The sequence below is a fragment of the Megachile rotundata genome, chromosome 13, assembly GCF_050947335.1.
Source record: "Megachile rotundata isolate GNS110a chromosome 13, iyMegRotu1, whole genome shotgun sequence".
NCBI lineage: Eukaryota > Metazoa > Arthropoda > Insecta > Hymenoptera > Megachilidae > Megachile > Megachile rotundata.
Window position 1 is genome coordinate 7,925,510 of NC_134995.1, and position 27,614 is coordinate 7,953,123.

The 27,614-nt window shown below is 33.7% G+C and overlaps 3 protein-coding genes across 10 annotated transcripts in view; 1 reads left to right on the forward strand and 2 right to left on the reverse strand.

Moving 5' to 3' along the window:
• Positions 1 to 181: 181 nt before the first annotated feature.
• On the reverse strand, positions 182 to 16,876 carry LOC105663554 (tetraspanin-11). 6 transcript variants are annotated; one of them, XM_076539215.1, is made up of 10 exons: positions 16,605 to 16,876; positions 16,474 to 16,532; positions 10,287 to 10,369; positions 9,593 to 9,805; positions 7,668 to 7,853; positions 6,772 to 6,894; positions 4,616 to 4,669; positions 4,453 to 4,545; positions 3,934 to 4,017; positions 182 to 3,850 (listed from the first exon to the last, which is right to left on the reverse strand). In XM_076539215.1, exons 3-10 carry the CDS (start codon positions 10,332 to 10,334, stop codon positions 3,788 to 3,790), a joined length of 864 nt encoding a protein of 287 aa, XP_076395330.1. In that variant the 5' UTR covers positions 10,335 to 10,369; positions 16,474 to 16,532; positions 16,605 to 16,876; the 3' UTR covers positions 182 to 3,787. The 6 variants fall into 6 exon arrangements, with proteins under 6 accessions (XP_076395330.1, XP_076395329.1, XP_076395331.1 ...); XM_076539214.1 differs by having other exon boundaries at positions 16,466 to 16,532; positions 16,605 to 16,875; XM_076539216.1 differs by lacking the exon at positions 16,474 to 16,532 and having other exon boundaries at positions 16,647 to 16,876.
• A 54-nt stretch (positions 16,877 to 16,930) lies between these two features.
• The window catches only part of LOC100878189 (uncharacterized protein C15orf61 homolog), a 169,618-nt gene continuing 158,934 nt past the window's right edge, over positions 16,931 to 27,614 (forward strand). The window contains exon 1 of the mRNA XM_076539221.1: positions 16,931 to 17,100. The gene's annotated coding sequence lies outside the window, so the exon portion shown is untranslated. The remainder of the gene's footprint in view (positions 17,101 to 27,614) is intronic.
• Cad99C (cadherin 99C) overlaps positions 19,436 to 27,614 on the reverse strand; it is a 224,992-nt gene continuing 216,813 nt past the window's right edge. For all 3 annotated transcript variants that reach the window (XM_076539204.1, XM_076539203.1, XM_076539205.1), the window contains 4 exons: positions 26,709 to 27,337; positions 25,583 to 25,813; positions 23,784 to 24,013; positions 19,436 to 22,725 (listed from right to left, as the gene is read on the reverse strand). In XM_076539204.1, coding sequence (XP_076395319.1) covers positions 22,409 to 22,725; positions 23,784 to 24,013; positions 25,583 to 25,813; positions 26,709 to 27,337 — 1,407 coding nt within the window. In that variant the 3' untranslated portion in view covers positions 19,436 to 22,408. The remainder of the gene's footprint in view (positions 22,726 to 23,783; positions 24,014 to 25,582; positions 25,814 to 26,708; positions 27,338 to 27,614) is intronic.

The following is a 27,614-nucleotide window of genomic DNA, read 5'->3' on the forward strand; positions in this document are numbered from 1 at the left end:
ATTGAGAAAATTGAGAAAATTGAGAAAATTGAGAAAATTGAGAAAATTAATAAAATTGAGAAAATTGAGAAAATTGGGAAATGTAAAAATTTGAAAATTGTAGAATTAAGGAATTAAAAATTTATAAAATTTGCAATAAAAAAAAGAAAACAATCACAGAAATAAATAAGTATACACAACATACAGAGAGTAATAGTTTTATTGTTTTCCTACGACACTTTACCAATGCGTTAAATATTATTCAACAAAGTTCATTCGAAAATAAAGATATAACAAACTCCCTCGTCGCAGGGTACAATCAATTTGGCACAATTTGTAATCAATTGTCTCTAAAAAATATCCACCAACTCACAAGAGAAAAACGCGTTTTGACCGGCGTTACGGATTTACTATAGCGTAGAATATATCTCTCTTTTTTTTGGTATCTAGAGCAGTGATGGGCAGGGTAGTGCCCGAAGGGCTTCCGGGCATATTCGTGCAACGTTAGGGCAGCGATCGAGTAAAGATCACGCAGATGAGAGTTCAGGGAATTTTTAAATTTTCGAATTTGGGAAAAAAGGGTTTTGGGAATATTTAAATTTTAGGAATTTGGATATTTGGGAATTTTAGGGATTTAAGGATTTGGGAATTTGGAGTTTGGGGATTTAGGGAATTTAGGGATTTGGGGATTTAGGGACTTGGAAATTTGGAAATTTTGGAATTTGGGAATTTGGGAATTTGGGAATTTGGGAATTTGGGAATTTGGGAATTTGGGAATTAGGGAATTTGGGAACTTGGGAATTTTGGAATTTTGGAATTTGGGAATTTGGGAATTTGGAATCTTTGTAATTTGGGAATTTCGGAATTTGGAAATTTTGGAATTTGCGAATTTTGGAATTTGGAATCTTTGGAATTTGGAATCCTTGGGATTTGGAATCCTTGGAATTTGGAATCCTTGGAATTTGGAATCTTAAGAATTTGGAATCCTTGGAATTTGGAATCCTTGGAATTTGGAATCCTTGGAATTTGGAATCCTTGGAATTTGGAATCCTTGGAATTTGGAATCCTTGGAATTTGGAATCCTTGGAATTTGAAATCTTAGGAATTTGGAATCCTTGGAATTTGGAATCCTTGGAATTTGGAATCCTTGGAATTTGAAATCTTAGGAATTTGGAATCCTTGAAATTTGGAAATTTTTGAATCATCCTCCAAATTTTTAATTTTAATAATCACCAAATCTGAAATCTTAGTACCTACATAATTCAATACCAAAGAAATTCGAAAATTTGAAAACCCAACGAAATTCTGAAATGTATTTAACGTCTGAATTGCTGAATTGACACTAATCACCCATTGGCGCATATAAACGCGCAGCATGGGCGCGATTGCCCATCACCGATCTAAAATATGCATCCATTTGTCACAAGCGGCTGTTACGCGGCTATAAATCTCTACCACACACATATACATCGATAATGCGTACATTCATTCTTCAATGTTATTTTTTTGTCTCGGTAAAAAATCACAAAATCATTTCGAACATATGCTCCTGCCAATATTGTATAAATCTGGGTCGTATGAAAAATCATATCACGTCGCGTATCGAACGTGCTCCACGGAAAAGAAGAACGATATTTCTCTCGATTATCCTTCGATCTGTTTTGATCATCCATCGCGTGCATCGAGATCGCGCGTTATTTACAAGTATAATAATTAAAAAAACACAAAGTCGCCCTTCAAAACCACGACAAAGAGTAGGTATTACAAGAGCCTCTGAAATTTTAGAATAATGCAATTTAAATTGCTATGTCAAATAAAACGTGGATTTCGTATTCTGAAAAACATAGCGTTCAAGTATGGCGGTCTTACCTAGAACGCTACTCACGATTTTTCTCCCACTTGCAGCCACCTTACGAAAAAAGTTTAGAACAATATTTGCAGGGTATGAAGTGCACAATATTAGTAAAGCAAATTTTGAAAACAGTTTGTTCTCTCGGCAAAGTCAAGGTCACCTTTGGTTTTTTAAATAGGAACATACATTTTTTTATTCGTAGCTTTAGAGGACATCGAGACGAATTCAAAACACGTGTTACATGATATTTTTATTGACATATTACTCGATTTACAGAAGTGGGAATGTGAAGTAAAAGACCGGAATATTAAGTGATGGAAGGCGACATACATTTTGAACATGTAATTAAATAAAGTGTATTTTTCTTACATTCTAGTCGCGTGTTTACATTCAGTAATCTCTTCGGAATCAAATAATGGTTACACTACCAAAGTCAAAAGCTAGGTACTTCACATTTCCTCTTCTGTAAATCGAGTAATATGTTAATAAAAATATCATGTAACATGTGTTTTGAATTCCTCTTGATGTCCTCTAAAGCTATGAATAAAAAAAATGTATGTTCCTATTTAAAAAACCCAAGGTAAACTTGGTAGGCTCCGGATATCAGAGGTATCCGGAATGTAGCTTGTTGTCACTCTTTGGAGATGCAGAAAGTGTGAACAGAATTATTAGAATTTTCTTGATGCAATAATTTTCAGTAACAACTGATCGAAATGTATTAAACAGAAAAACTACAAATAGTTTTCAACTTATTAGAAATTGACGTGAAATTAAATTTTTCCAATTTGAATTTCCCGCGCACTTACACAATTTAGAGGGATGCGTTGAATATCAAAGATAGTATCGCTTTTTGTTGTACCTACTCTTTGACCACGATGTCTCGCATCTGGAGCGAACACGAGATTAACGTTTTATATACAGAGTCGTAGAAATTTGATCCACGATGAAACACACGCAAGGGACGGGAAATGCTTGGAAGGTTTCGAGCAAGCATAGCTTTCTATTTTACAGTGGAAACTGGGGAAATAGTGCACATCTAACTGTTTTATGCATATCTTTTTCATTCATTGCGTTTATTTGTCTAAAAACAATCTTCACTGTGGATAAAATTGATCTTCGAGAAAGTGATCTGAAAATCTTCCGCCATTTTGGTCTGAAACACTGGAATCTTGTATGGCGCGAAAATTCAGATCTATTCATATGAAAATGCAGTTTTATATTAAATTAACGAAATGGAATTAAAAATAACGAAAATTTATAGAATTATAAAATAGATTTTGTTATAGAATCAATTTTAATCTTGATTTCATTTATATTCGTTTTAATTTTCTTATTTTATATGCAGAATTTTTATAGTAAAATTTGAGGTACATATTTTCATTAAATTAATCTGATGCACTAAAATTTGTTACAGAAACAATTTCAATCCTATGCTAATTTCTATTTAATTTTAATTTTAATATTTATACACCTCACAGTGAAACTCAAAATCTTCATCTAATGAATTCAATTAAATTCTATTAATTAATGAATCTTTTGAATTCAATTAATTCTATTAATGAATCTAACTAAATTTTTATTATGATATTATAACAATTACTCTAAACATGAAAATTGAATAACGAGAAATTCTAATAACAAAAATTGAATAACAAATAAAGTTTAATTTGCGCGAAATTCGAAATAGTCTGTGCACCATTGTCCCACAGTCCCCTAAATTTGACATGATCATCATTTAAATTAAAATATCCTCTGAAGGATTCGAGAATCCTTTGAACTCTTATTGTAATCGTCCTGTTATTATCACGTGTATCGTTGTTCCCATTGACCGAATGTCTCCATTGCAAGATCGCCGGAAGTGTAACGGATAAAACATCAAAATAACGTGTCCGATATCCGACGGGAACCCGAATTCGATCCTTCTTACCGCTTTGTGCCTTTCATGGAGGCAACGTTTCAATCCACCTGCATGTCCCTTATAGTTCGACAAAGGAACGCCGAAGTTATTATACCGAATGTCTGTAACATACGTGTGTAGCACATATCAGTAACATGTGTGTATATCAGATTCGAGGATATTCGAGATTTTCTGGATACGGTACCTGTATGCCTGCTATCGCCATTCCGAGAAATACTAGAGTGAAACTTTCGTATTGTAACCAGTTGGTGACTTTGCCGAGACAACCCTGTAAAAAATTTATTTTAAAAAAATGTTTAAATATTGAGGTTTTGAATGTGGAGGAACAGAGAGGAATAAAATATAATTACTAAATGCAGTATAATTATTCAATGAAATATAATTACTAAATGTAACAAAGTTAGAATTTAAAAATTGGAGAAATTTGCAAAATTTAAAAATGTTAGAAATTGGAGAAATTTGCAAAATTTAAAAATGTTAGAAATTGGAGAAATTTACAAAATTTAAAAATGGTAGAAATTGGAGAAATTTGCAAAATTTAAAAATTTAAGAAATTGGGGAAATTTGTAAAATTTTAAAACTTGAGAAATTTGCAAAATTAAAATTGGGCAACTCGGTAATTTAATTTGGTAATTTTTCTGCCGTAATTTCGTCTTTAACGGAATCGCCTGTGAAATATTTCACTAACGAAATGAAAATGTACCTCTTTATGTCGAAATCCGTCGTGACCCTCTTCATCCTCCACTTGACACGCCGCTTCGTCCTTTGGTTTTGGATTTAACCACGGTTTCTCATCCTTTAACGAGATATTAAAATTTAATAACTATTTAAGAGGCACAAAACTGAACGTTTGATAAATCACTTACATGTTTGCGAAATACCCTTGTAACCACGCTCATTGGACTTCCTGTATTCTTCATCTGTAAAGTGATACGAGTACCATTTAATTAACAATTATTGTTATGACTATGGTGGCAATTAAATTTAAAGCTTGTAACCTTTTAGGTTTCAAAACATCCCTTTTCTTAAATTTAAAAATTTTCATATCTTGATATAATAATTTGCTGATATCTGAATTATAAAATTTCTCAATTTTCAAATTATCAAGTAGCTAAATTCTCAAACCTCAAATTTCCAAATTTTTAAGTTTTTAAGGCCCTAAATTCTCAAAACCCCAAATTTACAAATTTTCAATCCCTCAAATTTTCCAAAATTCAAAATTTCCAATCCCTCAAATTTTTAAAAATTCCAAACTTTCAATCCCTCAAGTTTCCCAAAATTCCAAACTTTCAATCCCTCAAATTTCCCAAAATTCAAAATTTTCATCTTTTCAAATCCCCAAATCTCCAACATTTGCAACCCTAAATTCTCTCAATAAAATATTTTTCCATATTTTTAACGACCGTTAAAACGTATATACGCAACAGAAGATTTGTAACAAAGAACACAATGAAATTGTTTTCATAATTTTAATGAAAGGACGCAGTTTTATTCTTAGTCCATTTTTCATAGCTTTTCAATCTCTCAAGCTCTCATGCAGAATCAGTCATCCATATTTTTCATTATATTAGGTGCTCGTTTCGCTTCCGCCAACTTTTTCATGATTTAATATTTTTTCAGCGAATTTAATATTACTGGAAAATCCAAGGTAAAACGTAGCTTTCAAACATCTCACATTCTATGCTAACTCTTTTATATTTGCAAAAGTCAACTTCATGCGTAAAGTTTTGGTACAGTAACTTCATAATAACTACACGTACATATAAATATTTATATTATCACACAGAATCCGTATGTACCTTCAAAATAATGTAAAATTCCATCCTCACCACTCGCGTACACATACGTACAGGTCAAACCATGCTAAATACGACTTTCTGTCAGAGAATCAAACTTCCCTAAAATGAGCCAAAACCCGCAGAAAAATTGTCAAAAGTCCCGGAAGGTGACTAACGGAGAGTCTGAGGGTGGAGAGCCCCCAGCAAGCAAAAGTGTCTCTATCATATTGTCCGTACGAATAACAATAAATGTCCTAGCACAACTAATAAACATTGTCCCACTAAACTAAACTTGCTCAAAGGGTTAATTGTTAATAACCGGTAAGATGATTCTGGTACCCGCGAAACGTTTCATCAGCATCAGATCCACGTCGACGTTCATAGTGAACGGAGATTAATAGCGGACATTAGACGTACACGTGGGTGTTCGTCAAACGAACGGTTTTCTACAACGTGGATACTAGAAGCAGCTTCTCTCGCATGTAACAAGTGCTCGTGCAGTGACATAGGCACGAGTACTGGTGCCCGTTGCACCGAAACCGGTCAGTAACTTGCTCAGATTTCACCGGAGATAAAAAGTTTGTACAAATCGTCGAACGGCGCTCGATTATTTTCATTTGCGGACGTTTACGATTATCGGTATTTTCTTCGTACCGATATAATACCGTATGCGCGTATAACAGTTCATTTGCAGGACATGGAAATTGCGCGTTAAAACGACGAAATTAATCGCTTATAATAACGGAGGGACAATTTCAGTGCGTTAGGAAATGGCGGAGACTTATGGAAAGATAATAGCGAATCCCTGGACTAAATTAAAATTGTAATGCATAATAAATATTGTATAATTTGAACCCTCTGAAGAGGAGTACTAACGAGGAATATGGAGATTCTTTTTTGGTGGACTTTTATTATTTGATAATGTAAAACAATTTGAGGAAATTTCTAAGTTGCAGAGTCGGTATTAAAGAAATTCTTCGGAAATTTTCTTTTGTAAATTCTAGTGGTGATTGGTCTAATGATTGAAAGTAATTGGGAGTCTTCAGTTGTGACACTGAAATTATAAAAACTTGCGATGTGAAGGTTTGAAAATTGATAAACTTGAAAATACGAATACTCTTTTTAAAACTACCCTCCCCTAAATAAAGCTGGAACAATCAGCGTTCACAAATAATAAAAGCGTTCATAAATACAGAGAAAGTATAAACGTATAAATATAATAATACGGTTTTTGAAAAGCGTACCTCAGTATTTTTCAACACGCAGCACGTGAGAGGGACCTGCCTTCTCTTCCCCGAAATTTGCCCGTCTCTCCACCAGGCCGTGCCATTGTAATCCTCGTAGCCATGTATTCCACAGCAATTAAACTAGAATGGAATCACTTGTATGCTCATCGAACCATTACAATACGTTCACGGACTACGTTGCTGACATTGCACGTCATTCGTGCGTGATGTAAAATTTCCATTATACCGTTTTCGCCGTCATTCGTTACGGGAATGATTGTACGAATTTTCGGTCTTGCGGACTTCAAATAATCTTGCTAGTTTCGAATAATCTGTTCATCCGTATTTCGAATAGAATCAAATTATTTATGCATGATCAATTCGAGGGTTTAGTCACACAAGGTTAACTTTTTAAGTCTGAACAGTAGTTGGAGACAACGAAGGTTAGTTAAAGATTCTCAATTTCACAAAATTAAAATGTTTTCAGAAACTTTAAAATTATTAATTTTTTCATGATAAGATTCTTTTAGTAACGTGCCACTTTTGTCATAGTAAATCGTTATAAGTAACGCTCACTCGAAAAGTGACATCACTCAATTTAATATAACTTGTAATAAATATATTTTACTTAAATTTACAGTGTTACATCTATAGTATTATATCGTATTATATAAACAGAATGGAACAGTAAAAATTAATAATAAAGAAATCCTAAAAGAATTCACCAAACTTTTCAAACTAAAAAATGTTAAGGTCAACATCCTACACCAGCAAAAATACCTTCGTGTGCCAAGGCTTATATATTAACACGAAGTACATATTAACGCGGTCAAGCACATCATGCATATTATTAGACCGCGATAAACATGAACATCGAAAATAAATAATCGATTACTATTAACGTGGGTCAGTACCTTATATTGCGCGAAGTCGAGACTATGGCTAAAGGAGAGGTCACTGGTGTGTTCGTGGCCATAGTCATTGGCCAATTTGTCGATTAAACGCTTCTCCAATCCGGAAAGTGTCCGGAATGTTATTAATCCGCTGACTATCGCGGTTACTAGCTCGATGATGATCAACACCGCCAGCATACTCATGTACTGCACAGATAAAAATACGTTGTTAACCTTGACCGTGTGGTCTATTTCAGTGATGGGCGGATTAAGTGCGGAGGTGTTTATGGGCATACGTGTGCTTGATGGGCGCCCGATCAGGGATTTGTATTTTTACAATTTTAATGGAGATAGTTTTGATCTGTGGATTTATAAATTCTTTAGTTTACTATTTTGGGGGTTTGTAGATTTATGTAGATTTAGAGGAGTTTGGAAATTTTTTAATTTTGAAACTTGAAGGTGGAGAAATTCTTAGACTTTCAGCTTAAGAAATTTTGGGACCCTCAGCTTGAGAAGGTTTGAGACTCTCAGGTTGAGAAATTTTGAAACTTTCAACTTGAGAAATTTTTAGATTTTTAGCTTGAGAAATTTTGGAACCCTCAGCTTGAGAAGGTTTGAGACTCTCAGGTAGAGAAATTTCGAAACTTTCAACTTGAGAAATTTTTAGATTTTAAGATTGAGAAATTTGAAAGCTTTCAACTTGAGAAACTTTGAAACTTTCAGCTTGAAAAGTTTTGAGACTCTCAGGTTGAGAAATTTTGAAACTTTCAACTTGAGAAATTTTTGGACTTTAAGCTTGAGAAATTTAAAAACTTTCAACTTGAGAAACTTTGAAACTTTCAGCTTGAGAAATTTTGGGACCCTCAGCTTGAGAAATTTTGAGACTCTCAGGTTGAGAAATTTTGAAACTTTCAACTTGAGAAATTTCTAGACTTTCAGCTTGAGAAATTTAAAAGCTTTCAACTTGAGAAATTTTGAAACTTTCAGCTTGAGAAATTGTGGGACCCTCAGCTTGAGAGGTTTTGAAACTCTCAGGTTGAGAAATTTTGAAACTTTCAGCTTGAGAAATTGTGGGACCTTCAGCTTGAGAGGTTTTGAAACTCTCAGGTTGAGAAATTTTGAAACTTTCAACTTGAGAAATTTTTAGACTTTCAGCTTGAGAAATGTAAAAGCTTTCAACTTGAGAAACTTTGAAACTTTCAGCTTGAGAAATTGTGGGACCCTCAGCTTGAGAAGTTTTGAGACTCTCAGGTTGAGAAATTTTGAAACTTTCAACTTGAGAAACTTTGAAACTTTCAGCTTGAGAAATTGTGGGACCCTCAGCTTGAGAAGTTTTGAGACTCTCAGGTTGAGAAATTTTGAAACTTTCAACTTGAGAAACTTTGAAACTTTCAGCTTGAGAAATTTTGGGACCTTCAGCTTGAGAAGTTTCGAGACTCTCAGGTTGAAAAATTTCGAAACTTTCAACTTGAGAAATTTTTAGATTTTAAGATTGAGAAATGTAAAAACTTTCAACTTGAGAAACTTTGAAACTTTCAGCTTGAGAAAATTTGAAACATTCACCTTGAGAAATTTATAAATTCTCAAATTCAGAACTTTGAAAACTTCAAGACCCTCAAGTGTCCAAATCGACAGAAGTTATTAAAAAATTAAAAATTTCAAATATGAGAAATTCAAGAACTTAGAAGTGCAAAAGTATTAAAACAAGAAAACCGCTTTCTACATTGCCAATTTATAAAATCCATCTCCCTAAGGATTATAGCGAAATTTTATATATCCTTCTCCCTATAACATCCCCATAATCCAATCATATAACTAGAGTGTACTTATATGTATGTTATGTACTTATATTAGTGTATGTCCATCGCACCCTTGAGCATAATAGTCCATCACTGAGCAAAAGTACATTAAACTCATAAATCTCGTAAAAGCGATCAACAACTTACGGTACACAGGATGCATTGATTTCCGTGCAAAGCAACTCGACATCCGAAGAAACCGACTGAGAGCACCGTGAAGCCGAGACCGAGCAAAGTGAACGCTATTAGATTAATAGCGCCATTTGCTGTCGTGTCATCTACGTAAAGGTTTAAGAGATGTCCTCTGCTTGGTTCCAGCAGCAGCCATGCTCCAATCACGAGTACTGTACATCCGCCCAACTATTTGACAAATATCTTTGTACTGCTTATTTATTTTACGTAAATTATTGAAGTGATGTGAAGGGAAATTGAAGGGAAGTTTGTCTGAGGACTCTGTTCTGTGAAGTCTAGTAACATAGGACTGTCTTTTGGGAGCTCAGGAGAATTGATACGCTTCGGGAGTTATTTTATGTTTTGCTCAGAAGAGAAGTTTCCAAAAATGTGCAAAATTGGATTTTGTGATTTTAGGAGTTTTAGACCAAAGAGAAATATTTAGTCATACTTTTCTTCTGACTATATTCCTTATTTCTTTATTCTTACAATTAGATATTCTTTGGAATATATTTAAGTCATGTAATATATTTAATTGTATGTCGTATAGAGTCAGATTTTGTTTTAAAGACTTTTTCAAAAATGTTTCTCTATGCCTTCGTTGGTTATGAAGTTCTAAAAGCTCTTTAAGTTTGAAGTTTATTTATGTATTTAGTAATTGATACTTTACCCATATTATTAAGTTGAAGGTGAACAGCGCGACTTTCAAGTATTTCATGCCGATAGGTTTCAAGACATCAAATAGTCATCAATCTGCGAACACAACGTTGCTAACACTTTAACGTATACGCAAACATCGTCAGAGGCCAACAATATTTTTGAAGAATTAATATAAAAAAACTTTATGTAAATTCACGAAATAGTTAAACGTCTGAAAACAACAATTACGACACATTTAATATTTTCCTTTGTGTGATAATTATTAAAGCCACCTACGTTCATCAATCATCACATGTGTGTGGCCATTGAAGCCTTCAATGTACTGCTATTAAAGTAATCGTATTAAAAGCTGGTATCAAAATAATTCCATTAAAAACATGAAACACTTCATTAAAAGATTTCAATAAAAATACAAACTGGCCCTTTAATTGTGGGTTAATTTAATTTAATCTTGATGCAATTTAAATTTGACCTTATTACTGAATTGATATTCTATTCTGAAAAACTTTTTTTAATTATTTTACAATATTTTTAGTGGTATATAAACCACAGCTGTTATTAGATATTAAAAAAAGCTTACTATAACTAATTTATTAGTTAACAACTGTAGCTATTATTATACACTTCATTATAATTTTATAACGAGGTTTATAAAACCAGCAGTTAAAAGTTCAATAATGAACTACTTTATTTTGTTTTGTATTCAGCATAAATGCAAAGAGTTCAAATACTTTTAACAATGGTTCAGTGTCACCTGATATAACCTCACTGGATACTTATTTGTAAAAAACTTTGAGAACAAAAGTTCCGAACAAGAATGCATAACAGGAATTCATTGCGAGTGCTTCAAGTTTTAATGCATTCACTGAAATGGAAGAATATCAGCAGGAAGTTTTTTATGTAACTAGTTAGAAGTTAATATGCATGTTGCAATTGTAGTTTTATCTTTTGTCGCATAAAAATAAAGTTTATATTTTTTATAAATTATATATTGTTGTATTGTTATAGAAGAAACTGAGAAGAATGAGATATAAACAAAATTGAGTATTTTAATAATTTTTATGGCAAATTTAAAACCTTAATTATTAGGACTGAGGTTAGGAAATTTTCTAAAAATTCTAAGAATTAAATTTTCTACATTTATATTTGCAATGGAAGATTAATAAAATTCAAGATATTTTTCAAATTTCATAATACAGAGTTCATTAGTATTTTTATATAATAATTTTCTTATTTTTATTCATATGATGTTCGGACGCCATTTTGTAGAAAAAACGCGGTATTTACAAAATTGTTCAACCTTTGCTTACAATTTTACAATTTTTACGAAGTGAATTCTTTATCAATTCATAGTTTTTTTTAGATTATTTCACCAATTTTTATGCTACAATTTTATTAATAAAATTACTGCTACAATAGTTATACCTAATTGAACTTATTGCTGTATATTTAACTTTACAATTAGAAGATTTTCTAGTATTCTTTTAATACAATAAATTTTTCAGAACAATTTCATGACTTTATTTATAAAATTTATGAACAAAGAATTGGAATGTTATACATATAAACTTATATGCATAAGTAAAAAACAAAGTTAATACAACTTATATTAACTTTGTTATAAATTATAAAGAATATGCATCTCCATAAATTTTATATAACAAATACGTTTTTATCCAAATACAAATTTTCAGCTCCCATTAACATTTAGCACAAAACAAACACCTGAAAAAGAACCACGATCTAAGCAAACAAAACTCCCCAACAACACCGTCGTTATATCACTTCCACGAAACACCAGCAAAAAATCGATTCGAATTTATTCCCGAGTGAAAAACCTCGCGAACTTTTTCCACGTCTAATATAAAGTTTCCGCGATACATTGCAGACGCCATGTTTTCAATATTTCGGTAGAAACATGCTTCACGCATATCGTATTTCTCTTCCCCGATATTAACGCCTGCACCTATTCCACCATCGCAATAAAAATTCACCGAAAGCTTAATTAAAATTGCCAACACCAACTGTTGCGAATCATCGTCAAAAATGGCGTGTGAAATAAAAATTCACAAGCCGAAAAAAAATTTACAAGTACAGAAATTTGGAGGTTAAAAAATTCAGAGGTGAAAAATTCAAAGGTTAGAAAATTCAGAGGTTAGAAAATTCAGAGGTTAGGACTTTCAAAGGTTAGAAAATTCAGAGGTTAGGAATTTCAAAGGTTAGAAAATTTAGGGGTTAGGAATTTAAAAGGTTAGACAATTCAGAGGTTAGAAACTTCAGAGGTTAGTAATTTCAAAGGTTAGTAATTCCAAAGGTTAGAAAATTCAAAGGTTAGAAAATTCAGGGGTTAGGAATTTAAAAGGTTAGAAACTTCAGACGTTAGTAATTTCAAAGGTTAGAAAATTCAGAGGTTAGGAATTTCAAAGGTTAGAAAATTCAAAGGTTAGTAATTCCAAAGGTTAGAAAATTCAAAGGTTAGGAATTTCAAAGGTTAGAAAATTCAGGTGTTAGGAATTTAAAAGATTAGAAACTTCAGAGGTTAGTAATTTCAAAGGTTAGAAAATTCAGAGGTTAGGAATTTCAAAGATTAGAAAATTCAAAGGTTAGGAATTTCAAAGGTTAGACAATTCATAGGTTAGAAACTTCAGAGGTTAGGAATTTCAAAGGTTAGAAACTTCAGAGGTTTGAAAATTCAGGGGTGAGGTATTTCAAAGGTTAGAAATTTCAGAGGTTAGGAATTTCAAAGGTTAGAAAATTCAGGGGTTAGGAATTTAAAAGATTAGAAACTTCAGAGGTTAGTAATTTCAAAGGTTAGAAAATTCAGAGGTTAGGAATTTCAAAGATTAGAAAATTCAAAGGTTAGGAATTTCAAAGGTTAGACAATTCATAGGTTAGAAACTTCAGAGGTTAGGAATTTCAAAGGTTAGAAACTTCAGAGGTTTGAAAATTCAGGGGTTAGGTATTTCAAAGGTTAGAAACTTCAGAGGTTAGGAATTTCAAAGGTTAGAAACTTCAGAGGTTAGTAATTTCAAAAGTTATAAACTTCAGAGGTTAGGAATTTCAAAGGTTAGAAAATTCAAAGGTTAGGAATTTCAAAGGTTAGAAAATTCAAAGATTAGGAATTTCAAAGGTTAGAAAATTCAGAGGTTAGGAATTTCAAAGGGTAGAAAATTCAGAGGTTAGAAAATTCAGAGGTAAGAAAATTCAGAGGTAAAAAATTCAGAGGTTAGAAAATTCAGAGATACAAAAATTCAGAGGTTGTAAAACAGGAAGAAGTAATAAAATTTTCTCAGAAGAAAATGAATAATAAATCTGATTAATCCTAATCTGCGTAAATCGACTCCGAAAAATTTGTCTCATGAAACCGCGAGCCGCCATCTTGAGCGGATTAACCGATAATCGAACGCGATCGACGCGTCACCGGAAAAATATAAACTGGATTTTGTAAGTTCCGTTCTAGCAAAGAAGAGATTAACTCATTTAGGTCAGATGATAGAGCTAAGCCGGATAAAGAGAAAGCCTTTAAAATCCTGGGTTCCACTCTTGGGATGCAATTATAACTGCAAAGGTGGCCCGATGTGTGCTTTCAAAGGGTTCAGAAATTGTCGCGAACCAGATATTCCCGTGACACATTAATTCCCGTACCCGGATACCTCTCTGTTTAATATCAATTAATGCATTAACTATGTTAAAACACCATTAGATCCACTTGGGATCAAAGGTCGGATGAAATTGTCGGAGCAATGGCCGCTTGATGTATGCCCGCGTTAATAACGCGCGACAATGACAGAACCGCGCAGTTTCACGATAACGGACACAATTTGTTAATTAATTTCAGCAACTGGCTACGAAATTCCTTTTAAACTTTCGCGATAGGTGTTTCGGTTTGATGTAATCAGTTGAAATACATATTTTTTAAGTGGTTTGTTGAGGCACTTTGGTTAGGAACTCGAATTTTTAATTGGCAGTTCAGTTATAATTTTGACGATTTCATAATACTGAATTGATGTAACATTTTGGTTTTCTTTGACTGTTTTAATGTTGTAGGAATTAGTGACGCACTTGATAAGTCATAGTGCAAGGAGCTAAATAAATTTCATTATATGTATGAACATAGTAGACGATTATAATTTTTATATTTTCAGATTTCTATGTTCCTAAATCTACACATTTAAATTACAATATTTCTTAATTTTTATAATTTCAAGTTTCTATATTTTTTAGTAGTAGCAGTTAATAATAGAGAAAATATCTTTAAAAAATTCAGCAAACTTTTTAATTAAAAAGTTTTAAGGATATCTGACAACAGCAAAAGTATCTTGGAGTGCAAAAAAATAAACTAATTTTTATATTTTCAGATTTCTATATTTTTAAATGTCTGCATCTTTAAATTACAATATTTCTTAATTTTTCTAAATTCAAGTTTCTATAATTTTTCAATTTTTATATTCTCAAGTTTCTACATTTCCAACCTATCATATTTTTAAATATTTGTTTCCCAATTAAATTAGTATAATTGTGTTATAGTGATTGAATTAAAAATTTGTATATTTGTATATTCATATTTAAATTCATTTTATTAAAATTTTATTTAAAATTATTTTATTCAAATTTTATTGAAATTTATTTTGTTTAAGTTTCATTGAAATTCATTTTGTTTAAATTTCATTGAAATTCATTTTATTCAAATTTTATTGAAATTCATTTGGTTCAAATTTTATTGAAATTCATTTTATTCAAATTTTATTCAAAATTATTTTTCAAATTTCTATATTTTATAAATTTTATATTTTGCAATTTTAAGAATTGTAAATCTCCACATTTCCCAACTTCTGCATCCCCAAATATTTGCATCTCCAAATTTCTATATTCCAGAATTTTAAACCATTTCGATAAAAAAGTTTTACTATCAATTCTCTAAATTTTACTCGGATTTTGTAGCGCGCTATCACAGTGACCTGTCCGTTCTAATTTAACAGTCGAACACGCAGCAAATTCATAAAATGGATTACTCTATTTTGCCGAATGGACCTCTTCGTATAAAATTTTGTAGAAACGTCAATAACTGCGCAGTTAGAGCACATGCAGAATAAATTCGAGTGTATTCACTGATCTTTTGCAGCTGCGTCTAAAAATGTTATATCATTCTCTTCGTTGTATTAATTAAAAATAACTGCGAACGTGACAAGAATTTCATTTCACGCATCCACTACTTAAAAATTTAAATTTATTAAATGAAGTGTTTTACGTTTATGGTGATTCTTGTTAGAAAATGTCAACTCTACTATATTTATTATAAATAAAATAAAATTTGAAGAGAGTCTATTAAATAATTCATTAAAAAGAGTCTATCTACGAAGTAAAATATGAAGTCTATTTATGAACTAACAGTCTGGATACGTTAAATAAGTTTGTTTCGAAGGAAACCCACGTTCATTTTATGATTCCCTTGCTATTAATAAACCTACGCAAGGTATACCTTCTCACTGAATTAATTATAGAGATCTCACGAAAATTGTACCAATTACAAATAAAAACGTAATATCACAGAAATAATAATTGTGTAAAAATGTGATGATTAAGTGATGATGAAAATCTCACCAAATAAATTTGAATTTCATTTGAAACTTCACTTTATTTTTAATAAATATCAAGTCTACTGTATTGATTAAAAGTTAATAAAAACCTCAAGAAGGTTGTGTATATAATTTCAGATATCTATAAAATGAAAATCTAAATTTTTTTCAACCTAGTAAAGAAATCTGAATTTCAAGAGAAGCCCAACTATAATGCTAATTCCCTCCCTCATTAATTACAAAAAATAATTCTCGTAAAACTTCACATATCTACAAAAAATCTGGACTCCGAATAAAGGAATCTGAATTTCAAATACAACGCGCAATTTCCGAACCTCCTGTATTAATTACAGAAAATAATTCTCGCAAAGTCTAGCAACTTTATCCACAAAATAAAAGTCTAAAATAAAGAAATCTCCCATAAGGAATAAAAATAAAATCTAATTTCCAAACCTCCTTTTAACTAAAGAAAATGAAAAAAGGCACATAATTTCACCTAAGACATTCCCTAAATTCCCCGTCTCAAACGAGGCATTTTCCCTCGAATACCAAATCTTACCGCAAGAATCCAGCCAGGTACATTACCTCCAAACTACTCGAGAATGTTACTTGCCATATTACCCGAACGTCAGTTCTGTTGATCTAATGTAGTAACGTGCACAAGTATCCTCAGGTGGAATCTATAAATCCATTCACAGGTGGTTCACTGTCTTCCACGATCGTAAAAAAATAAACAATAAAACTTAACCGACTCGGTTCTCACGTGTCGCCTACTTTCGGGGGTCAGATCTCACCCCTGTTGAGCATCGGAGAGGATTAGAAGCGCGTACGATCGCGACGATACTGGCGAGGGTAAATGCTGGCAGGTCCGGTGTCATCCGCCTCGGGAGCGGCACACGCTCTCCTCTTCCCTCTTCCAGACTCGTCCTGCTCACATTCCGCCCTTACGTGCCCGGAGTCTGCCCCAGATGCGTCTGCGTCGCGACGTCACGGCGCCGACGCTCTCTCGTCCCCCTGGCTACTAGTCGATCCCTGTTCTCGTTAGTCTCTCCACTCGACCGGCATTCGTCCCGTCGATCACGGACGTCCTCTCTAACAACGGTGGTCAATTGACCAGGTTATGCACCGGTTCACGGGTTCGAGTGCTAATCACGCTGTGCGCATCCATAGGGATCTACCAGTTAAGCTCGAATTGGACGGGAAAGATGGTACACCCGCTGTGGACCCTTGTGCGGATGCTTGATGGGTGTAAGTCGTGCTCGTGTGCATTTTCTTCCATCGAAATTAGATTTCATCTCTGCTATTTTTGTAGGGATTCTATTATGGGGATCCCTATAGGGATTTTACTTGGGAAATTAAGTCTGAAACTTGAGAAATTTTTGTTATAGTAGGATGTAATAGTCGATGGTGCAAGGTTGTTGCTCTGAAGGATGATGGAATTATAAGTTGAACTCATAACACATTGAATTTAATATACTTTTGATGGTGCACGTTTGGGTGTAAGTCGTGCTCGTGTACATTTTCTTCACTCGAAGTTGGTTTAGAAGCTATGATTTGATCTCTGGAATTTTAGTAAGGAATATGAACTTCTACGTCATACATGGGATGTAGTTAAGTTCTGATTGAGACCTGAGAAATTTTTGTTACAGTAGAATGTAATAGTCTCTAGTATTACAAGTTATAAGTATAGCAAAGACGTTCCTTTCAAGGGTGTTGAAATTATAAGCTGCTCTCATAAAACATTGACTGAATTTAATATAATTCTAATAGTACACTGGTGAGTGTAAGTCGTGCTCATGTACATTTTCTTCACTTGAAGTCAGTTTACAAGCTACGATTTGATCTCTGGAATTTTAGTAGGGAATATGAACTTCAACGTCACACATGGGGATGTGGTTAAGTCTGATTGAAACCTGAGAAATTTTTGTTACAGTAGAATGTGATACTCTCTAGTATTACAAGTTATAAGTATAGCAAAGATGTTCCTCTGAAGGGTGTTGAAATTATAAGCTGCTCTCATAAACACTGACTGAATTTAATATAATTCTAATAGTACACTGGTGAGTGTAAGTCGTGCTCATGTACATTTTCTTCACTCGAAGTCGGTTTAGAAGCTACAATTTGATCTCTGGAATTTTAGTAAGAAATATGAACTTCTACGTCATACATGGGATGTAGTTAAGTCTGATTGAGACCTGAGAAATTTTTGTTACAGTAGAATGTAACAGTCTCTAACATTACAAGTTATAAGTATAGCAAAGATGTTCCTCTGAAGGATATTGAAATTATAAGTTGCTCTCATAAAATGAATTTAACATAGCATTTACTGACTGAATTTAATATAATTCTGTCAGCACACTAACAAATGTAAGTCGTGCACATAAATATTTTCCTCACCCAAAATTTGAGTTCAAACTATTTTGCTGTCTATAGTTTCCACAACAGACAATATGAAATTCTACATCACTTGAATTGCACTCTCAAGTCCCTTTCCAAGAAATTTTTGCTTCATTAGAATGCAATGCTCGCCTGTACAATTTCATTTAATATCTCCCAGCTCCGAAGGATGTTGAGATTATAAGTTGGTCTCATAAAACACCGGCTGAATTTAATATGGTTATGATAATACCGGTGGTTGATGGGTGTAAGTGGTGCTCGTGCATTTTCTTCGCTCGAGATGCGATTTGAAGAGTCTCGATTTGGTCTCTCAAGTTTTATAGTAGGAATATGAGGATCTACGTCATACTGATATGAATTATAATTCAACTCGAAGAAATTTTTATTGTGCGAAATTAAAAATTTTTGTATGGTACAAAATATCTCCTATTCTATTCTCTAATATCTTCTGAAGTACTCTCAATTTACGGTATAAACGTTTTATACGTATAACGGAGTGAATTTCATACGATGGTTGATAAGTGTGCTCAATCTTCATAATTTTTATAGTAGGGGAGAGGGTCTGGATTTACGTCACGCGAGATGAATTATAATAGCATTTAGTATGGTTTCATTTAATATCTTCAAGTTCTGAGTTATAGTATAAGTTCCTTTACAACAACTGAATTTGATACGTTTATGGTAATGCACAGAGTGTGAATTCTGTACGTGTACTTTATCTTGGGTCGAAATATACGTCCTAGTTTAACGAAACAGATTCCTGGAGTCTATTCACTTTGAGCTTCGTATTTCCTGCAGAAGTTCTTGTTATACAAAGATGAGTTATATTCTGAGAAATTTTAATTATGAACTAGACATTGACATAGCTTCATTAACAATTCAAAAATACATATAATATATTGAAAAATTGAAACACATGACTTTTAATAGGGAATACTAAACAAATACAAAATTAGAAAATGTAAGGATTGAATTATTATTTAAATTCTTCAAATTATTTTAGACACTTGCCTAAGTATTAAATATGTATTAATTGACTTTGTTCAATATTCTAGTATTAAATAGCAACTGACTCTTTCCAAAGCTATCTAAAAATTCATCCTTTGTCCTACAATTATAAACAGCATTGTATAATAAATAGCATTGTCTATAATGAGCTGTTCAGGTACATAAAACAACCACATAATTATGTAAATATAATAGATTTATTAGATATTAACAATTTTTACAGAATTCGTGTTTCGTTCACCTTAAACAACACGCAACTATGGATAAAAGATGTTAACGCTCTAGTCAACAAATTGGCGATACACAAAATATGTATACAAGTCCCGACGTAGTCTAATCTGTCGCAGAGTATCTCAGATGCACGCCACACGACTAGAGATTCAATCGATTAAAGTCTCGCAAAAATTTCTCTACATTGTTCTCCGTGTAACGCACCTTAATAAACAATTTAACAAGATCTCACACGTACACAAAGACGCATATAGATGCACGATGTCTCGCGGTTAAGTACATACAAAAAAGAGTCTCGAAACGTTTCCGAGACACGTAAAGCAATTATTCGAATCCGCAAAACGCATGCAAAATATTTCGAAAGTAATAATACGTCGTAAAAAGTCGACATAAAGTTCGTGAAATCACATTTGTTTCTTCGGGCACGGTAGCCAGCTGTCGCGAAGAAGACGAAAGAAATGAATAACTTCCGACAAAACAGGACGTAGAAAAAATTGAACATCTTCACACTGAACTATCGTATTTAACGTCTAACGATCGTTGAATATTCGTTAAAAAATAATATATGAGCAAACGCGCAGGTATAAATAGAAAGGTCTTAATATACAATGGTTTTACGGGTCTTTTGTGTAGGGTAATAAAAAAGAAGCTTAAGACAATTGAGGGGAGCAAAATATAATTAAGGTACAAGAATTTTTTATGGAAAAATTTATGTTACATTTGATGATGCTGTGAGATTTTAAACAAAATTGATTTAGAGGTTTGAGTCAAGAAAAATGTAGGACTCTTTTTGATAAAAATATGTGTAGAGACAAAAGTTTATATTTGTTCTTGAGTTTCAGAGAATATGTAAATTAGAAAATTAAAAAATTTCTAAACTTAGAGATTCTAAATTTCAAATACAAATTTTACATTTTAAATTTAAAGGCTAATATCTATATTTAAAAATTGTCTTTCTTGCACTGCAATGCACATTAATTTAAGTTTATATAACAACACTAGATTAATACTTGTTAATTAAAATTAAATTTCCATCACAATTTTAGATTTCTACATTCACCAATTTTTCAATCTAAAGATAGGAACTTTTCTGAAATTCCAAACCTTTGTATTAGAACAATAATGTACCTCTTTCCCTATATCACTATTTTCCTTATAAAAATCTTGCACTCCAAGTTATATTAATTCCATTTACATAAAATTATTCCTAACAAACAACAACTACCTTTCCATATTTCATTTTTATAAAAAGACTAATTTCAGAATAAGCACACAACATTTTTCCCTCAATTGAACTACAATTTTCTAAACTCTTAAGCTTCTTTCCACCCTTACACTTATAAGTTCACGGGCCGTTCGCAATTCACGCAACACACACACACTCACACGCAAGTACATTTTATAAATCATATTGTTCTGTCGATTCTTACTGCTACATTGGACGGTAAGGTGACTCGCAATTCTTCAGCGAATTCACCGACGGAAACCACGTGTTACCGTTTACAGAAGCACGCGGAATCCACGCAAGGTCTAGCAATATCGTTTTTTATGGGTCACAAGCTATTGCACAGCAGAGATTCGATGTAAAATATTTGATTCGTTGCGACAATTCAATTGTAGATTTGTCACGCTGGACGTTACGCTTTTTTTTTTTAATTTTTTCCACTTTTTCTCTGTTGGAGAAATGCAGTGGCATTTGCTTTCAGTCGATGCGCTTATGGGACGATTTTTTTACAGGAGAGAATACAACTGACACATGCCAATTCGGATGATATGTTGATTTATGGAACGTGGATAAATATTTGATATCTTTTCCTTCTTCTTTTTAATCGCCTGTCGTATGGATTGAGGGATGGTAAATGGTCGGATAGTAAAGAGCAATATTTGCAAAATATATTCAAAATTGAGTTAGGAAGAATTTTTAAATACTTGGCAAATTTCTTTTTTTATAAAAACATTTTTAGGAACATTTTTTTATAAAATTGAAACTTCATTTTTCTTTGTGATTTTATGAAATTGCTTGTTTCTTTTCAATTTTATAAAATTGAAATTTCTTTGCTTTTTTTTCAATTTTATAAAATTGACATTTCTTTCTTTTTCCAATTCTATGAAACTGAAATTTTTTGTTTCTTTTCAATTGTGCAAAATTGAAGTTTCTTTATGTTTTCTCAATTTTATAAAACTGAATTTCTTCCTTCATTCCAGTCTTCTAAAACTGAAACTTCTTTGCTTCTTTTCAATTTTATAATATTGGAAACACTTAAAAGAACTTCAATTTTACACAACTAAAATTTCTTAACAATTTTTTGTTTAATAAAAATCTCTTCGATTTTATAAAATCGAAGTTTTATGAAAAATGGTATTGCAATCAATATGAAAGCTATATGACTGAAAATTAATGTTGTATAATGTCAGAATCACCGTTCGAACATCAAAATTGGCTTGTGTGATTATTTCCCTTGTTACTGGAAAATTAATCTCAAAATATGTGTACAGTACACAAAAATACTCGAACTGCAGTATGTTCATAACCACAATAATTACATTCAAAAATATCTGACAAATTGCAATCTCTACATTCCAAAATTCAAAAATGTAAGGATTCAAAAGTACACAAATAAAAAATTACAAAAACACTGTAAAACCTTACAAACCTAACAATTTGTAAATCTTCAGGTATACATTCTTTCAAACAGCTCTTCCCGCATCATAGTCATTCACCCATCTCAAACATACTGCTATTCAAATACTTTCTCGTACCTGTATTTCCACCAGTAACGATCGATAAACATCCAATTCCGATTCTCGTTGCAACTTGACCTACTCCGTATCAAGTTATAGTCCTCAACTCAAATCCGCTCAAAATTCGTGGAAACCTCTCCATTGAGCATGAAAATTTCGCAACTCGCCATAACTTCCCTTACAGTTCCGTCGTGGTCTCTACAGGACTCTGTTCTCCCAAGTACGTGAATCCCAGATGAGAATAGTCCTTCCTCTCTCTGAATGTCACGTTGTCGTTCGACGGACTGGGGCTCAGCAGGTCGTTGCCATGATTGTAAAGAGGGTTCAAAACTGGCGTCGCATCGTGGTTGTTCACGGTGTTCGTATTGCTGTTATGGTTTTTTCTGCCGAGGGTGGATCGTCGCAAGGAGTGGATGTTTGCCTCTCCGTGGGTTCCAGCTATGCTGGAAGCTCGAGCTGTGGTCGCCGCTTCCGAACTTACGGGACTTTGTTGACCTGAAGGGACGACAAACTTGTAGACCGCAGACAAACAACGGGTACAGAACCCGGAAATTAAAAAGGATTATGAAACTGACAAGGCATTTTGATTAAATCCATTTTCTTTTACGCGGTGATTTGAATCGTGGTAATTCGGCGCGTGGTGATTTGACGCGTGGTAATTCGATGCATGTTAATTCGACGCGTGGTGATTTAACGCGTTGTAATTCGATGCGTGGTAGTTCAACGCGTGGTGTTCGTCGCGTGGTGACTCAACGCGTGGTAATTCGACGCGTGGTAATTCGACGCGTGGTAATTCGATACATGGTAATTCGACGCGTGGTAATTCGACGCGTGGCAATTCGATGCGTGGTAATTCGATGCGTGGTAATTCAACGCGTGGTGATTCAACGCGTTGTAATTCGATGCGTGATAACTCGACGCGTGGTGTTTCGTCGCGTGGTGACTCAACGCGTGGTAATTCGATACGTGGTAATTCAACGCGTGCTAATTCGATGCATGGTAATTCGACGCGTGGTAATTCGACGCGTGGTAATTCGATGCGTGGTAATTCGATGCGTGGTAATTCAACGCGTGGTGATTCAACGCGTTGTAATTCGATGCGTGATAACTCGACGCGTGGTGTTTCGTCGCGTGGTGACTCAACGCGTGGTAATTCGATACGTGGTAATTCAACGCGTGCTAATTCGATGCATGGTAATTCGACGCGTGGTAGTTCAACGCATGGTGATTCGTCGCGTGGTGACTCAACGCGTGGTAATTCGATACGTGGTAATTCAACGCGTGGTAATTCGACGCGTGGTAATTTAACACATGGTGATTCAACGCATGGTAATTCGATGCGTAGTAATCCAACGCGTGGTAATTCAACGCGTGTGATATATTTTATCCTACTCTATCATGCCTAAATCCATTTTCTTTTACTCATATCCACATGTTGACAACATATCACATTATTTCATAACAAACTATGCAACTTTTACTATTACACCTGCTATAATGCGATAATATGGTTCTAATTCTTCCAAAACATAAACATAAATAATCTGAATTACCTGTACTTTCTCCATTTTCTTTGGTAATATAGCTGACATTGTCCAGACTGAACGCATGATTTTTGTTGCTGAAATCAAGCTGAAGATCGTTGTAGCTGTCATTGTCATCAACGGGCACGCTCATTTGAAGCACCTGCGTCTCATACTCCTTCAAATTAGGTTCCACATACACGGGATCATATCGTGGCACCACGTACATACGCTGCATTCGTTCCTTGTACGCCTTGTATCTGTACATACAACAGAAACAAACGTTTCCGTTGAAAATTTCCACTCTTCAAAAATATTACACGTTATCCTTATTGTTAGCTCAACTGTCCTTACTGTTATCTCAACTGTCCTGTTAACTCAATTATCCTCACTGTTATCTCAACTGTCCTCACTGTTAATTATCCTAACATTCCGAAACATCTGACCAACAAAGTACTAGTCGTTCGAAATAATTTATGAAAGCAAATCAAACTTCTGAATACTGATCAAACATTTAATCTCCTAATTTTGCTTGACCTTACGCTCCACAAATCTTCATGGAGATTAAAATAAAAATGGATGGATGAAAGAACTGTAACAAAATTTCGTGACATGAAGTTATGTAATGTGAAGGTTGAGAATGGTCATTTTGATTGATGTGTGTAGATGTCAACTCATGAGTTGGGTCATTTAACCCCCTGCGTGTGAAAGTTCAAAACAGCTCTCTGACATAATCTCTATATCAAATTTTAACCATCTTACAAATTCTTCAAGTGTGAAAACAATTTAGTGTACATATGAAGTTTCATAATTTATTTTAGAAAGTATATTATGAGTCAAGGTCCAGTATTAAAAAAGAAGAAATGTTTACGTCTAGAAGAACGAAACAGGAACGATAAAATGGAGGTTTTAATTATGTAGAGCAATGCGGATCATGAAAGAAACGAAGCAAACGGTTTCGCCTGTGACGTATCGTGCTGCTAAATGTTTTAGGAGGTATCCACACCGGAAAGTGTAATTAATTCTAATGGAGGTAATAAAGGGAACGATGAATTTGCATGCGACGCGGGCCGACCCGTACAACGAATGAATATTCATGCGCAACACTGGAAAACACTTCTTTCACACGATATTAACGGTAACAACGTTGTTGGCGCAATAATTATGATGTCCAAAAGTTGCACGGGAATCGCTGAAATTATTTACCTATTTTTCGGGAACTAAATTTGTAACATGACTCGTACTGTGGTTCTGAACTGGTAATAAGTTCGCGGCTTCAAACTTCACGAATAACTAACGAAGTTTCTCTAATTAAGGGGGTTTCTTGTAGGTTGATTAAAGTAGGGGTTGTAACATTCTCCTGTTTAAATGTCAGGATGTATCAGAGTTTGAAGAGATAATTCGATAAGGATATATCAAAATTTCTTGAAACGAATATAGAAATTTTTGGTAGTTTCTAAATTTGATAAATTTTTATTTTCTTGAATTGAGGATTTGTATTTTTAGGTTTCAAAATTTACAAATCTTCAATTTGACGGATTTAAAAATTTTTAAACTTTTGAGTATCCAAGTTTATACATTTTCAAATATTTCAATGTTCAATTTGATCAATTTTTAAGTATTCTACTTTTCAAACTTCTGAGTATCCAATTTTACAAATGTCTAAACAAATACTTTTTACAAATACCTCAGGCTAATTTTATAAATTCCTGGATACTAAATTTCTTTATTTCTATTCACTAACAAAAGTGCAAAGATAAGCACCAATATTTAGCAATTTCTTAATTTTGAATCCGCTCCAAAATCTTCCAGTAAATCATCCAACTTACCTGGACCAAGATACACAAATGTAGATAATCCCAGCAATCCCTAGGATCAGTATGACGCAGGCAATAATAATCAAAGCATAGGGGAACACTTCTCCGCTGAACGCAATGGCGGTCTGCGTGCGAACTGGTTCAGCTGGCATCACAGGTGCATGGATGTCGATCGCATTCGCTCGAACAAGTGTAGACACATCGAAAGTGATATTCGACATTGCTGGTTTCTCCGTGATCGATCTGAAATAAAACGCCACGATCCCGTGAAATTTTAAACCGGACAACTCCTCGAAACAACAGATACAGGTAAAGTCGCTAGCAAACTAGTCCTTCAGTATCACGCAGCGACTAACTGTTACGTTCCGCGATGACTTTGATTTTTTCCAGCTACGTGATTCTCCGATTGTTCGTCTAGCTAGTAACAAACGCATCAAGGTTTCTAACGAGTTATTGTTGTAATATACAATGTTAATAATAAATAAATAATATATATTATAATGAATAAATAATATAATGAATAATAAATAAATAAACGACTAAACATAAAATGGTGCATACATTAATTCTTCATCTTCAGATCAATGTAGATTTCAAGAAAAACATCTTAACAAATTGTGTAACTTATCTGAAATTTGTGAAGTCATTTGATCATTTTGATAATTTTAGTGTTAATTGTACATATGATATTTATTTTGGGTGGTTAAGTTACAATGATTCTAATACAGTTGTACTGCAAATTAAATTAACTCCTTGATGAGTCTCATTCGTGACGCACTCATGAGAACCCTGTGACGCATTCGTGAGAACCTTGTGACGCACTCGTGAGAACCCTGTGACGCAGTAACAGTTCAAATGTGATTTCCACGAGTTTTTAATACCATTTAAGTTTAATATTAAGTTTGACCAATTTAAACTTGAAGTTCGATTATAATTTGCATAGTCATTGCAGAACATAACATAACCTCTTCATTCTTGATACTGTAGCTGTGAATAGTTCTAACAAATTTCAAGGTTAATCGAGTTCAAACCTTGAGAGGATTTCTTACACAACTTAGAGGGTAAAGAAATTTTTTGTGAGAGAAAAAAATTGTGTCATCTTAAACATATGATGTTCATCGAAGCATGAACACCCTACCTTTGTATTCTGGAGCTGTTCCTATCGAGAATAGCTTCTGTATCAGGATCCACAGCATAGAACCATACATCCGAGTCCTGAGGATACATCTCCACAGTGCCATTTTTCGTCAGATTTTTCCTAACAGCGATTCTATCAATACCGATCAATAGACCGCTCTTCTCCTCGATTATATTAGCGATTTTGGGTCCCTCCTTCTGTAGAACATCTGGAGCCGCGTCCTGAACCACCAGGATCATCAGATTCTCTTCTCCGATCAAATTAACTATGACCGGAGCCACGATCGAGTTGAAGTTGTCGGTCGAATTAGGATTGTCACGAACGCGGACGTCGAACTTGAACGGAAGTTCCGCAGGATCCACGTTGTCGAACGTCGCCGTGGTTCTAATTATGCCGGAGGAGCTGTCCATGGCGAAGTAATCTGAACCTCTTCCACCGAGGATCTTGTACTCGAGTTTCCCGTACTTTCCGTTGTCCTTGTCGTGGGCCTTTACCTGGATCACCGTTGATGTAAATTGAGCTGTTCGGGGTATCGCCGCGAAATAACGACCTCGGGACAGTTTTTGGTTACTCTCGGGGAAGATGAACTCTGGCTTGTTGTCGTTCACGTCGAGCACCTGAATCTTCACCTGCAATTTAAATAATTTACATTTTTATTTTACTGATACACTTTGGTTGTACTCAGGTAATTTATTAGGTTGATAGGGGTTTAATTGATACGTGAGATCAAATTTGACGATGCGCATTCTGTTGAACATGTATGAAGTTTGTATGTTCTGATAGATATAAGTGTACTAAGAGTTTTATTATCCGTTAAATTGTCGAAGGTGAAATTGTGAAATTTTCTGTATATACGTATAGTTATAATTGTACAGACAACTAGAATTATCTAATATGTTACAATTG

Coding starts and splice junctions, on each gene's coding strand:
- LOC105663554 (XM_076539216.1), bottom strand. CDS start 10,334: ATGAAATACTTGAAAGTCGCGCTGTTCACCTTCAACTTAATAATATGG. Junction 7,854..9,592: donor ATCAATGCATCCTGTGTACC/GTAAGTTGTTGA, acceptor TTATCTGTGCAG/TACATGAGTATGCTGGCGGT. Junction 4,546..4,615: donor CAAGGGTATTTCGCAAACAT/GTAAGTGATTTA, acceptor ATCTCGTTAAAG/GATGAGAAACCGTGGTTAAA.